The following is a 14,563-nucleotide window of genomic DNA, read 5'->3' as shown; positions in this document are numbered from 1 at the left end:
AGAAGGCATGCATATCCTGCAGGTGTCCAAATATCTCAACTTTGGCAATACCGATGGGTTTTAGGATCACAAGGTGACGGTTTTGGTCTTGTTTAGACTTTTTCCAGTTTCAAGAGCTCACAGTGGAATGAAAAAGAGGTAGTATAGTTAATCTTTCATCCCTCCAAGTGCTGGGACCCCAGGTTGTGCAGCATTGGATGGACCTCCTACTCATTGTAACAACATTTTCATGGTTTTAGAACAGTTCTTATGGTAGTAACAAATATTCAGACCTCTTGAGTCAGTTTCGAAGTACATATTTTGTAATACAAATGTTGTTGGTTTATGAATGAACAAGCTGTTGTGTAGAAAATGCTGATGCAGAGCAAGATGACTGCAGACTTGGGCTGTAAAAATGTTACCAGGTGTGCTAGGAGTACAGTCAATTCATCATTTAATTTCTCTGCCACCATTAAAGATAAGTGCTTATTTCCAAATCAGGTGGTTGCCTAGCATCATAAATGCAATTATTTCCCCTTTTTTGTGTTGGCATTCACAGGCTTCCGTGACCCCTTACTTTATATCTGTTACAAACTCAGATGCTTTGCTTTCTGTAGCGGATTCCTCTTTTTCTTATTCACACTCTCCCATATGTCTTTTCAGTGGTCAGTGTATATCCGTGCTGCTGTCCGCAAAGAAAAAGGATTGCCAATTCTGGTGGAGCTGCTCCGAATAGACAATGACCGGGTAGTATGCGCAGTTGCTACAGCTTTACGAAACATGGCCTTAGATGTCAGAAATAAGGAGTTAATAGGTATGTTCTTTCCAAACAATTTATATATTCTGTGGGTTTGCTGGGGTTTATTCCAGTTTAGAGCAAAATGAGCTCAATGAAAACAATTATTCTCACATTTCTAGCATGTTTTCTTTAATTCTTTCTCTAATGGGTCACATTCAGGTTTTTATGCGACAGCTTAGTGCTATATTGCAAGGAATTGTTAAATTAATTAAACAAGATGCCGTGTTTCATGATCTGTCATGCTGTAATCTCCAGAAGAAAAGCAGTGGCTTTGTTCCGCTTTAGCACTTCATTCCTACGCCGGCAGTAGCACTTGCATCCTCCAGATCAAGGATCTAAGCAGAACAGCCACTCCTTATCCTTAGATTATCTATTGCAAGTAATTTGGGGGTCATGAAGTGACAGATAATAAAGATTCTGAAATGGTTCCAGGATTTTACAGGGCACATTACTAGTTCTAGCAGGAGAACTGTGAGATGCTTGATACACAAACCCATATGCAATTAAAAAGAAGAGGACAGTAATTTGCAGAAATCATTGTTGCCCCTGAATTCTGATGGTATGGTAAGCAGCCATCTTGGCATTTGTTGGGGGGAGGGGGTTATTTATTTTGTTTAGGTTTTTGGTGGTGTTTTTAACTGACATTCATCCAAACACTGTTGACCTTTGAACTTTTATTTTCATGTTCTGTCTTTGAAAAGCAATCACTTTCTTCATTTTAAACTCTTTCACCAGTCATGACAAAATGATTTCTACTTCTTTTGTACGTTAAGAGCGTATTTTTTGTTCATTTTTTGCTAACTTCTTAATTTGTACCATTACAGCATATGTCTTCTGTGCTTTTAATTACAGAATTCCACAAATAGATACTTTGATCATGATGTTTTATTATTTGTATCTATTGCTATCTCAGGGTTAGTGCTTCATATATCAGTGCTCTGCAAGTTGTTAAAACAAAGCAGTCACTCCTCACATATTGTGCAAACTAAAGAGACTTCACTGGCAAAATGTTGTAAAGCAAATAGAGATATAGGTTGCTGAATAGTGGAAACCTGCTGTGGCTGTCCAGGGATTGAACTCAATACTGATGCTTTACGTGCAAGACCAGCCTGCTTGTTCAGCTTCTGCTTGTGTTCTAGTTGATAAGTTTGGCATGAAATTAGATTTGTTCTATGTATTATATTCAGCTTTCAGGAAGCAGGCTGCTGCACGTGTGTTATTAGAGGGGGGTTTCTGTTTGTTTTCTGGGAATTTTTAAGTAGAAGTTACTCTGAAGCGAGTTTATCAGGAAATCTGATCAAGATTAATAGCAAACCTTTTCTTTTTCTCTCACGATCCCACCTCCACATTCAGTCTACAGCATGTCATAATCTCTATTATTTAACATCCCATTCCATTATTTATGGGACTTCCTCTATACGGTTCACAAACCACATTCATACTGAGTTATCTTATGTAATCTCTTATCCCTACTTACTGACATCACAAAAAAATCTTTGCAGTTGAATTTACAGGCTATAAGCATGGTTTGTAAGGCCATGCATTAGACTATGGTAGCCTTTTCTGTGCTCTGATTATTATGTTTTTTTGAAAGTTTTATTTCCTTCCCAAATCTGCAGATTTCCTGTAGGAAAGTAAGGTTATCTTGTGATATCAAGCTGTCATAATATAACGTGCCATTCAAAATACTGGGTAAATTATGGTTAATAAACTTGGACAACCTCAAATTTCTAATAAGTTATTAATTCTTGAAGAATATGTGATAGAAACAAAGATGAATTTTTAAAAGGTGTGAAAAGCCTATTGAAAACAATTACCTGATAAATGTAATTATGTAGCAAACTTGTAATGGCTGTACAGTGGTGCTCAGGTTTGTGGTGTGATTCTGGGGAATCGTACTTCATAACTGCAACACAAATTTGCTGTAATTTAAGAAAAGTCCAAGTGTGCCAGTATGAAAGAGAATTTATGACTGTAATTCCTGAACCATTTCAGCTGTTATCGTTGTATGTTCTTTTCTTTGTCCTTCATCACTGAACTTCAAAGGAACAGTCATGACAATCATTATTGTTCTTGTTCCTGAATATTTTTTGGCAAATAGGGCATATTGTATAGCTATTTTCAGAATGCTAAATATCTAGAGTGGTCAAGAATTTTACCTCATGTTCTAGGTAGTCTATTTTTGTGAATATTACGGTTTGACATATGCTATGATGTTAGTAATAAGCTGTTGTTACAGAAAGGAGGACTCAGAAGGGTCCTCTTCAGGTTAGTCTCTCAAGCATCTTTCTGCATCCTCTTTGCAGTTTTTGTTTGTGTATCAGATTCTTGTGTTGACAAACTCTAATTCACAGACTAGAATTTCCCCCTTAAAGTAACCTTTTTGAAAGGTGAATTTTCCAACTGTATATATAACAGAATTCCATAAGTTAAATTGAGTTGATTGGGGTTTTTTAATGCAGCTATAAACCTTTCATTTCAGTTGTGCTATGCTTCCATTCTGTCTGACAAATTCTTAGTGAAATGTGCCAGAGAATGAAGTATTTCTTTCTGCTGCTGCTAAGCAGCCCATAAATCAGAGTTGAGGCATCTGGCAAATATGTCATAAAGCTTGCTAAAATCCAGAGTTGACTGTAGTGAGCTACAAAACAAACAGAAAACCCTTTTTCTAAATGGCCAGAAGTTTCTTTCTAGAGTTCATTGAATTGACCAATCTGTTTTGTTTTTCACACAGATTTATTTCTTTTTTCTCCTTCTCCATCACTTTTGAATTGTACCATGTGTCTCTAGGCCAAGACAGCAGGCATATTCATCTTTCTCCTTCCCAAAATTGAACTGTACTGAGACAAAGACATGGTAAAACTGGCCGGTTTAGTACTGGCACTAGACAATCCAGCACCTGGGTTTCCCTCACTGGGTTTACTGCCCAGATGCATTCCTGGTCACAGTCAGATGACACTGATTTATACCTGCCTTTCAGGACCCTTGTATGCATGAAATGGTACCCACTCTATGTTTCTTCGAAAGAGTGCACCCTATGGAAAGTTCATTGGCCTTTTCTCTCTTCTGGCGTGTCACAGCTGAGGGAAATGGTGCTGTGGGTCTTGAAAAGACTCAGTACTAATATCGCTCATTTTGTTGTTTGGTTTCAGCAGTCTAGGCTGCTGCATTCCTGTGTCCTTTTGGTATCCCAGCATCTTCCTGCTTCTTTTCACATGCTCTGTAAGCCTTTTGGAAGGCTTCTCCTTCCTCGAATCAGGTTCTGTCTCTGTTAAGCTTCTCCACAGGGCCATTATCTTCTCCCCCCAGCCTCACTAGATGCCTCTGAGTTGGCCAGAAAATCAGATTTTTTTTGCTTTTGATCTTTCATTTAGATAGAAGAAAATCACTTTTGTCCCACAGGTCCTCCAAGAGCTTTGCGATGACTTCTGTGCAGTCAGGTCAAGCCCATATGCCTTCCTTCTTATCTCTCCAAAAAAAAAGAAAGGGGGGGAGGAGGGAGAAGTAGCATAACAAAACCACCCTTCTTGTCCTTCAGCCTTAATCTGAGGGTATGGCATTTTACTCCCTCCCCAGGAATGTCATTTTTAATCTGCAGGCTTGCTGCTTCTGGCAGTGCTCTTTCAGGATGTCAGTCAGGCCAGCACCTCGTGCCAGACCTGTTCCACCATCTTCCATACTGAGTGCACCTACAAACTTTATCCTCTAAAGACACATTTTGTTGGAATAGGGTCCAAAAATTGCTAACTTAGAACAAGGGTTTTTTTTCTTTAGAGGAAACCTGAGCATCTGGGCAGGGCAGAAAAGCTTAAAAATAAATTAATCTCTAGTTAGCAGCATCTCTGCAGGGTGAATTGTTTTCTTGCAGTGTGCTCCAGCAACCCTCAGTTGCTTTCTGATTCAGACACTTTCCACACAGTCCTCTGGGCTTCTAGGAAACTTTCTGTGGATCGTCTGAACATGCACTGTAGAACTGTGTTTCTCTCTTTTCCTCCCTAGAGTCTTCCAGCCAGCACCAGTGCAGCAGCCTCCCTTCTTGCTATTCCCATTCCCCACTCTACATGTGAGAAGGCTTTCCGAACCAAGCTTCCCCATTCAGTTGTGGGAAACAAGCCAGTTTTATATTTCTTTAATCTGAAACACAGGCAGCGGTTTTCCCCTACTGCCATCCACGACCTCTGTAACCAAAAAGGATATGAAATCTACAGTTAATTGAAAACTATCTGACTTGTTATTTTACCTACACAAGCAGGTACAGACTGTCTCTGTTAGTGACATTTTTAAAGGATGAATCTATGTCCCCAGACTTGATGTTTGCATTGTTCTTGTATATGCACAGCATTTACTGTTGATTTTCAGTGACAATTATTGTGGCTTATTAAAGTGCAAAAGGTGGTCTTTCAGAAGGGTTAAGCTGATATTTCAAAGTCTCCCAAGTGAGAAGTTTGTCACTATTCATGTACAACAGAATAAGTACAATATAGGATTTGCCCTCTTGAAGTACGATTTGGAGCTTGTATTAGTACTGCATTTCATACTGTGTAGTGATGGGTCCACAGCATATGGCCTTTGGAATGAGTGCAGAGCTGGAGGTACAATGTGTAAAATTTCAGTGCACGGTTTTGAGCTTCAGGTCTTTCTGTCAGTTTTCTCTTATCCTCACAGTGGTTTCTGATGCTATTCTGGGTCAGTGTTGATTGAGAGAATATTGTGCTAGTAATTCAAGAGCCCCATTCTTTCTCTTGGCCTTTTGGCCTGTATTTTTGTAGTTAAATGTAAGATGATTATAGAGACTGGAAGTATTTTGATCACTCATCCTTGAAAATAAAAGGAGGACAATTCCAGATAAAGGCTTTTGTTGACTTCTTGTCCTGTGTTGGAAGATACATCCTTATGCATCTCTTCCCTTAAAATGTGTGGAGAACAAGTTTCTGTTCAGGGCTCTAGACGCTAGGGAATTTCATGGGCTAAATTGAAGTGTACCAATATATAAGGCAACTTTTGGGGGGCTGTTGCTGTACAAGCATGATTCAGATGAGTGACAGTGGTACAGTTCCTGCTGCCTTCACATGATTTTGAATCAAGTCCTGAAACAGGGCTTGTAGTAGGGGTCATTTGTTAATAACTGTTCCTGAGTTGCTGTCTACAAGGTGTCAGTACAGAGTTATTCTCAATTTGCTACTGATCTGTTGATATCAGTTATACACAGAATTCACGGATAACATATCAGTTAGATTGTTAAAGTGTTTTGGAACCTCCTTAATCTTGCTAGGTGTCTGAAAGTTCATAATCCAGTGTAAGATACCTGTATTAGACTCCCGTATAGGTGACTGAAAGAGACTCCCAGAAAGTGATCTATTTTGTCTAACGAGATATAATATATCTCCCCCTGGATTACTGTCTCATCATTGCTGAGTGATGAAAAAATTCTAGGGAATCTGTAAATTGCCACTGAATGTAGGCCTTGCCAGCTCATGAGCAATGTGGATCTATTTGGGTGCCTGAAACAGCTGGTGTTTGTTTCAGAGTTTTATTGCTGAACTTGAGAAAGTTTGACTGAAATATATATAAGGTGTTCACAACCCTAATGAACTGTTATACTTGCAGAATAATTCAGGTTGTAAGGAATCTCAGGAGGTCATCTTGCCCAGCCTTCTGCTCAAATCAGGGTCATGTACGTTATTTCAAAGTGTGATATTGATTCACATTTAGAAAGATTTTCTTTCAGCTGCTAGGCTGAAAACACGTCAGAAACAAGTATTTGCAGTCTCACGGCAGAACGTGACTCTTCTGGTGCAGAAATAACTATGTGTGGTTCTCTTATCTTAGAACGTGGCCACATTTTAAGACCGTAACTTTGTTTCAGTATTAGTAATGAATCCAAGGGAAGACATTGTTCAGTTTTGTAGTTACAAGAACAGCAGCTGCAAGAAATTCTAAGTCCTAGTAATGTACGTGGATAGAGAATACGGGGGTGGGTTGAGAGATGATTAAATCAAGTATTCAGCTTTCGTCCCACTTAAGGGTGTCTGCATGCAGTTTTCTCTCCTTTTTAAGTGTGAGCACTTCTGAATTTCTCACACATATATCTGCAAGGATCTGAAAAAGAGATCTGAATTTTCTGATTGAATTTATAATTGACTTATAAAGTATCTTAGTCACTGAAATGTAGAATTGACATAAATTTACAATGCACAAGGTGCCAGAAAGCATTAATCAGAAATCCTAGACATTTGTTCGTAAGAAGGTGAAGACAGAATGTATGTTCAATCTGTGTCATTTTTTATTGTGTTTCATTTGTTGTGTTTAATAGTTGAGCTGTGCTAAACCTGTATTGCAGTGAGCAGATACGTGAATAAAAGGAGACTGTCATCAAGAAGTTGATTTAGGAAGTGGAAGATATGGTCATGCATTAATAGTTGGTGCTGCTTACTCTATATCATAGAATCAAAGAATAGTTACAGTTGGGAAGTACCTTAAGATCATCTAGTTCCAACCCCCCTGCCATGGGCAGAGATGCCTCGCCCTATGCTGTGAAGAAAAAGATGTTAGTTAAGGTGGTAAATGCATAATTAAACTTCAATGGGTTGTAACACCTATATGGCAAAATCCAGACTTCCTGGTTTCTAGTGCTGTATACATAAGTTAGCTGAGAATTTAAGCTGATAGAAGTTTAAATGTTAAATATTCTTTTCATTACAGTGTAAAAGCCTGTGTCAAGGAGATTTTGACTTTTCATGTGCCTTCAGCCACTTATGCATTGCCTTTTGCTCAAGATTATCTCAAAGCATACAGGTGTCAAGCAGACCTGTTAGTTACAGAGGTTAGGAATGGTTTTCTTCCTCAGTCATTTCTTATTAAATAACATTCCCAAGCTAAGAGATTTAAGGGGAAAACAGAGTTGGTAAAACTGAATTCTCTTTTTTAATATCAAAGTCAAGATCAAGTATTTTCAAGATTAGATTAAGTCTTACATCTGAACATCCCTATTTCCTAAGTATGACTGCCTGGATTTGGAGGGATTTTTCTCTACTGTTAACAGTGTAAAGAAATGGTCTTTCAGCTAAGAAGGTAGGGTTCTGCTGTGGACAGTAGAGAGAAAACAAGTGTTCCTCTCACTTACCTCTGTCACCTAAAGGCTTGGATCTTACAGTGTGTGAGAACCTAGAGAAGTAGCCAGAGACTCTATGGCTAAATTCTGTGTGACTGAAGGTAAGCAAGTAGTATCCCACCAGAATTTGTTCTGATAATGCAGAACAAGTACTGCCCTGCTCCCATTTAATTAGCTTAGTAGATTTTGCAAGGGCAATTAGCGAAAAAGCACAGCAGTTTTTCAGTCACTCAAAACAGCTGAAATAACTGTATACAGGCTCAGCTCAAAGACAGTGAATAACACTACTTTCACAGATCTGGTTTTCACTGTAATGCCAAGTCAAAGAATCACACAGCATTTCGTTCCATAAAATAAGATCAAGGTTCCTCACAAATACTAACCACAACCCAACCCTAGATCAGCTATTCCTCATAGTGGCATAACCTGTGGGAAAACGCCTGGAAAATGCCTGTATTTCTGTTTTAAATGCCAGTTTCAAGAGAATCGTCTTCAGTATTGAACCACGACAGCTTATGTAGATGATAGTGGTAATTTTAAATTATGCCATATAATGGTTTAAAGTTTATAACCTTAAAGTCTTTATTATAGATTTTATAAGTTTGTATTCACAGTCAGTATTACTTCAAATTCAGTTCTGAGTGCAAGTCAAAAAAGTTGCAAAATCTTGTGGAGGTGGCCCAGGAAAGCCTAGATTCAGTGTGAGTGCCAAAACCAGCACCACCAAAAGACATCAAGCAGGCAACAGGTGTGCCTTTTCGCTTCATTGATGCACATTTCACAAATACAAAGTGCCCCAACCTGCACAGTACTTTTAATTTTAGATAAACAATTTAAGATAAAAAGTTTCATTCGGTTCTGCACAAGATAGAAAGCAATTACACTGTAACTGTATCCACTTTTCTCACTCATAAGATTGACGTTTCAAAGAATTCAATATTAATTTTCATCTCTGTTTCTCAGTATGTTCATGCTGAGAAGTGCTACTTATCTTTTGTAGATTTGGAGTTCTGAACTAAAGAGTGCATATAATTCAGTCATATATTCCATAAAACATACAAAAGTAGAAATGCAGTTGTCTCAAAACAACAAAGTAATTTTAAAAGTACTTTTAAATCCTTGAGGAATTATCCCAAATCTACAAAATGGTTTTGAAAATCCAAATTTTGTGACAGCCTTATATTAACAAATAAGTGTATCAAAACAGATGTTTCCAGCCTGTTCTATTATAGGCTTCAATTTATGGAACTGAGCTAGTTTTCTCCTATGTAAGATGCAAAGTAACTGTATCTCCTGAAATCTTTATCAGCTTAAGTGATTTTCAAATTATAGTAATTACATATATGGAATTTCTTACTAAAAGCACTGTTCTTTGAAGAAACTGGAACGCCTATTCATGACACGAGAGAGGACATGGCAGGTGAATTGGCACTTGATAGAGAAAAGCAACATCCTTTTCTTCTTGCATGTGAAGACCCTGAGAATGGGCCCGGGGCACTGTAGTTGCAAAGGATGTTGGAGGTGGAGCAGAGAAAGGGAAGAATGTGTGTGATTAAATTTATGCTATCTATAGATTGCTTCTAGTCATCTTAATAGTAATATTCTCTGTGCATGTGCATCCTTGCACTCTCTAAATTGGTGCAGTTGTTCTTGCAAAATTGCATGCAATCTTAGTTCCTGAGTTAGGTGCTCACAGTGTCACTACAAAATGGCCCTTTACCCACATATGGCGTTTCAGGCAGAATTCTGTTTCAGTGTCCCCAGATTCATCTTCTGCATGTTTCAGAGTGCTGGCTGCTTAAAAAAAAAAAAAGAGAATATTAGGGACAAAAACTAAACACCCTTCACAAAGGTAACATAGAAAATTCAGGTTTCAGAGATGTAAAAGATTACTATGCCCCTGCACAGGAGGACTATGCTGCCATGGGTTTGTTGAGCCTTGAGAAGAGAAGACCTCCGGGAGACCTTACAACCATCTTCCAGTACTTCAAGGGTGACTACAAAGAAGATGGAGACTCCGTTTTTACAAGGAGTCACATGGAAAAGAGGAGGGGTGATAGGCACAAGTTACTCCTGAGGAGATTCTGATTGAACTCAAGAGGAAAACTTTTCACAATGAGAAAAATCAGGCATCGGAATAATATCCCTAGGGACAGAGTGCTGTGCCATTTAGTCTAAGTCATGCTTTGCCGAGAAAGATTGGATCTGATTATCCCTGAGGTTCCTTCCAACCTGGTATTCTGTGATTCTATGATGTAGCTAACACAGAAGTAAAGTACCTGTGGATATGCAACACAGATATTTGTCACCATCCATTAAATAAATATTTGCACCGTAAAATGTCTCATTTTCTCAGGATAATATGACAAAGGTAAAAGATACCATTGTCAGTGTGCAAAGAATGCAAGATTAGGAAACAATATGGTTGTATGGGTTCTTACAACTGGTGTTCTAACGAAATCTCACTGCAGTTGAATTGAATCAGTTTGTCTTTCCATTCGTGGCTATTAGGTGCTTATGCAACATTGCCGGTTGCTAGCAGTTGCCCCAGTATACACAGAAGGTGACTGCATTTCTTTGTTGGGTTATATACATTCTGTGCCGAAATGCAGGTGATGCTAGTGTTTAGTCTTAACAGTTACGAAAGGGGAACTCAGTCTCATACTTGCTGGTTTCTGCATGGCATCTTTAGGTGACTCTGGTCTCTTACAGAATAGTTGTTCTTCGTGAAATACTTTGATGTAGGATTTTCTTGCTTGTAAGAACTAAGTCGTGCACATTAGTTGTTTCCATCATATATTATTTGTTTTAATATTACAGGCCCTTGTTTAAGATAACATTATTAAAACTTCAAATATCCTTTTGACTACAGAAAGCAGAGTAATGGTCTTTTGCTGCAGCCTGTACAAATGAATTCTTGCATTTCCTCATGAATGTTGCATGTTTACGTGCATGTAGTATCTCCAAGAAGGCACTGTCCAGGACTGGCTGGAAGCACCGTCACTATATGTTAGCTTTCTGGGGTTCTTTTGGATACTAGCTGATAAATCAGCTTGCACCCCTATTTAGCAAGCAATTTTTTAAAAATCCAAATCTGCTGTTTCATGCTTGCAACTGCTGTGATTGAATAGCAGTAGTTTTATAATATGCAGTTATGAAATATTAAAAGGGTAACAAATTCTCATCATCTGAGATAAGTGAGGAAATAATCAATTTGCCAAGGGGCCTTATTATCATAATTCCATAAGGTAAGACTGTGATTCTGGTACTTAATATCTCAATGGGCTCAATTAAACAAAAATAAAGAAATGTAGTTTTCCTCCCAAGGAAAGACTAGAGAACCCTTAGAATCAGCTTCAAAGACCCATTGATCTCTCCATGGCATCTCTATGAAATTATTTGAAATCTGGTATTACTGATAAAATCTTTAGTATTACTATGTTTTTCATTTTTCTTTTGCTTCCTCTTGTGGCTGCATTATGCAAGAAAGAGATTGTGCAGACTTGAAAAAGATACAATGACTGCCCCCTAGAGTAAGTCAATTTTATATATGTATAATGTGTAATACTTTATAATGATAGATTAGACTTCAGGACTTGATCTAAGCACTTACATGCGTTACTGCTTAAACCCATGCTTTTAGTGTGGAAATGTAACGTGTAGTGCAAATGGAAAGATCAGATTAAGACAAAATAATATAGTACTTTATTAAAGCTTACAATTGAAAGGTTAAAAAAAAAACCAACTTGATAATTGAATATCTTAGATACAATCATTCCTATCTTGCAGACCAAAGATTTTGAGCAAACCTAATCAGAGAACTACCTCCAAAGAGATAATTTTGAGAACTGGGGAGCCCTAACCTACAGAAAGAAATGGAAAGCTACCTTGTTGCTGGTGCATTATAAACCCTGATGAATGTGCAAGGAAGGAATCACCAATAAAATTCAGAAGTTACTTTGTGGGCAGTCTTAAGTAACTGCTAACAGCCTGGGATGCATGTACTATGGAATTCATGTGGCTGCTAAATGATCCTGTGCCAATTTACCTCTTTCTAGTTCATGGTAAGGCTAAAAAGTTAACTGAGTAACTTCAGAAAATGCATTTAAAAAATAAGCCCACTTTCTCAGTTTGTAGGGAAGGCTTCAGTCTGCCAGTGCAACACAAGACAGAATTTGGTCTTACTGAATCCACTAGGCTTGGAAGTGACCTCTGGAGGTCAGCTAGTCCAACTTCCTGCTAACCAGATGTCACGTAAGAGCAGGTTGCTCAGGACCTTGTCCAGTTAATGAAGGGATGGAGATCCCTGAACTTGCCTGGGCAATCTTTTGCATTGTTTAGCCACCCTCATACTAAAAGCTCTCTTCCTTTTATCAGTTTGAATTTCCTGTGATCCAACTTACATCTTTTGCTTCTTTTTGTTAGACTGTGTAACTGTAAGATGAGCCTAACTCCATCTTCTCTACACCATCCCATTAAGTAGCTGTAGGCAGCCGTTACAATCTCTCCTTAACCTTAAGGTCTAGAAAATGCAGGTCTTTTGTGCCGTGTGTTCCAGCCTCTGACAGTCTTTGTTCCAGTATTGCAATGTCTTTCTTGTTCTGGGGAGACCCAAACTGGATGTGTTACTCAGGATGCAGTCTAGAGGCAGAATGATGTGAGTCTAGAGGAGGAATCATTTCTGTGATTGGTTGGCCTGTTTAATGCAGCCCAGGATGTGGTTGGTGGCCTTTGCTGCAAGGGCACATTGTGTGCTTAGGCTCAACTTCTACACCAGAACCCATAGGTTTTGAAGGTTTTTTGAAAACCTGTTTACTACTGGTTAACGCTGGCCTTGTGCTGGTGCAGGGGGGTATTTCATCTTGAGTATGGGACATTACATTTGCCTTTGTTTGAACTTCAAGGTTACTGCCCAGCTGTCCATCTGAATAGCAGTACTGCCCTCTAGTATATTGACTACTCCTCCAAGCATCACAGTGTTCACAGTCTTTCTGAGAATGCTTTCTATATCCTATCATTCAGGTTGTTAATGAAGATGTAAGACAGTATTGCCCCCTGTGGGATGTCTGTAGTAACCATCTGCCAGCTGGATTTTGTACTGGCGATCACCATTTTTTGAGCCCAGGAGTCCAGCCAGTTTTCCACCTACAATATCATCCACTTACCTGGTGAAAATCTCAGTGAGGATGCTATAGTGAGTAAGAAGTGCCTAAGCTGACATATTTGTTATTTCATGCCATACAGAGTAAACTCTGTAATTCCTAGATGAGAAGTGGATAAGCACAATTTAAATGTGTTTAATCTCAGTAACGGCATTGCATATACTGAAGTTACTTCAGGACAAGTTTTACCAAGTTTTAAAATGCAATTTCAGTGTGAGAGTGCATAAGGACCAGGGTCAAATCATCTTACTGTGAAATCAAGGTCATAATAGTATATTTGCTGCTAAATTCACTTAGACACAGAACTTTGCTTTATTTGCCAGAGAGGGAGTTATAATAATAACAGAAAATGTGGTTTTAGTAAGTCACTGTATTTGTATATTTTAAAAGAGAAGTACTGTGGAACATTTTTAACTGTCTTTGGAATTGGTTACTTTAAAATCAGTGGAAATAAATGTAGTTTCATAGTTTTCAGTAACGATGGCTATTATTAATCTAAGTAATCATGTGTAAACCAATAGATTCTGACTGATTTGATATGTAATTATATAGCAATAACATGAATTTTTTATTATTACAGATAAATAGGAACAATGCTTATTGTAAGAAATATAATCACAAACATGCTAATGTCCAAAGGCATTTTCATTCTCTCACTTATTGTAACTTTCTTCAGCTTCACCTCTGTGTATCAGCAGCAGAATTATCCTTATATTAAAATGAAATAGTGTCTTTAATTTAATCCTTATATATGTGAATATATATACACATAAATTGCATATGTGTATGTTTGTATGTAGGTATGTATATAGATAAGAATTCAGCCTCTTACCTGCACCAAAGAGGAAGAGAGGCTGTGTTGGGGAGTACACATCATCGAGAAAGGTGCTCCATTCATTTAAAAACGTGTATTACAGCATACAATTGCAACAACCAGAATACAGTCTTGTAGCTTAATCTTACTCTCTTGGAAACTAAAAGGATTTTTTTCATCAGATTCCTGAGAAGCAGGATTCTACTCAGAGTAACAAAGCAACATTGTTAAGATAGAATGAGTAGGCTGCAAAGGTGCTAATCATCATAACAATGTCAAATAACGGTGAGGTCTACTTGAAGTCAGTGAAAATACAGCCGGTTTGTACCATGCTAATAAGATGTGGGTAGAATTTTTAGATGCTGGGTGGTGCATTAAGAACTGAATTTCTATTGTCAGTCAACATGTAGGTTATAAGCAGACTGTTTTAAAGGGACCAATAGTTTATTCTGAAAAATAGAGTTGAATGCCAGTTAAGTGACTTTGGTCCTTTGAAAATGTTGCACTTTCTCCAGTAAGTGTATATATAGTAATAAATTCGTGTTAAACATATTACATTAAACAGTTCCTTTTTTCAGTAGTGGCATTTCTGTTTTCACTCCAAAATTAGAGGCTCTCAGTTGATTGAGTTAACATGTTTAGGAAATTACAGTTTCCTCACCTAAGACATGGTAACTCACCCTGAGGCAGTCGGTGGC

At 38.1% G+C, this 14,563-nt stretch overlaps 1 protein-coding gene across 5 annotated transcripts in view; it reads left to right on the top strand.

The window, feature by feature from the left end:
* The window catches only part of CTNND2 (catenin delta 2), a 650,408-nt gene that overhangs the window by 576,308 nt on the left and 59,537 nt on the right, over positions 1–14,563 (top strand). For all 5 annotated transcript variants that reach the window (XM_061369698.1, XM_061369700.1, XM_061369699.1 and 2 more), the window contains exon 16: positions 643–793. In XM_061369698.1, coding sequence (XP_061225682.1) covers positions 643–793 — 151 coding nt within the window. The remainder of the gene's footprint in view (positions 1–642; positions 794–14,563) is intronic.

The sequence above is a fragment of the Neopsephotus bourkii genome, unplaced genomic scaffold (genome assembly GCF_033783945.1).
Source record: "Neopsephotus bourkii isolate Nb327-2 ecotype Australia unplaced genomic scaffold, CSIRO-AGI_Nbou_v1 NB_1508, whole genome shotgun sequence".
Classification (NCBI taxonomy): domain Eukaryota; kingdom Metazoa; phylum Chordata; class Aves; order Psittaciformes; family Psittacidae; genus Neopsephotus; species Neopsephotus bourkii.
The sequence above is the reverse complement of the archived record's forward strand: the minus strand, read 5'-3'. Positions and strand labels throughout refer to the sequence as shown.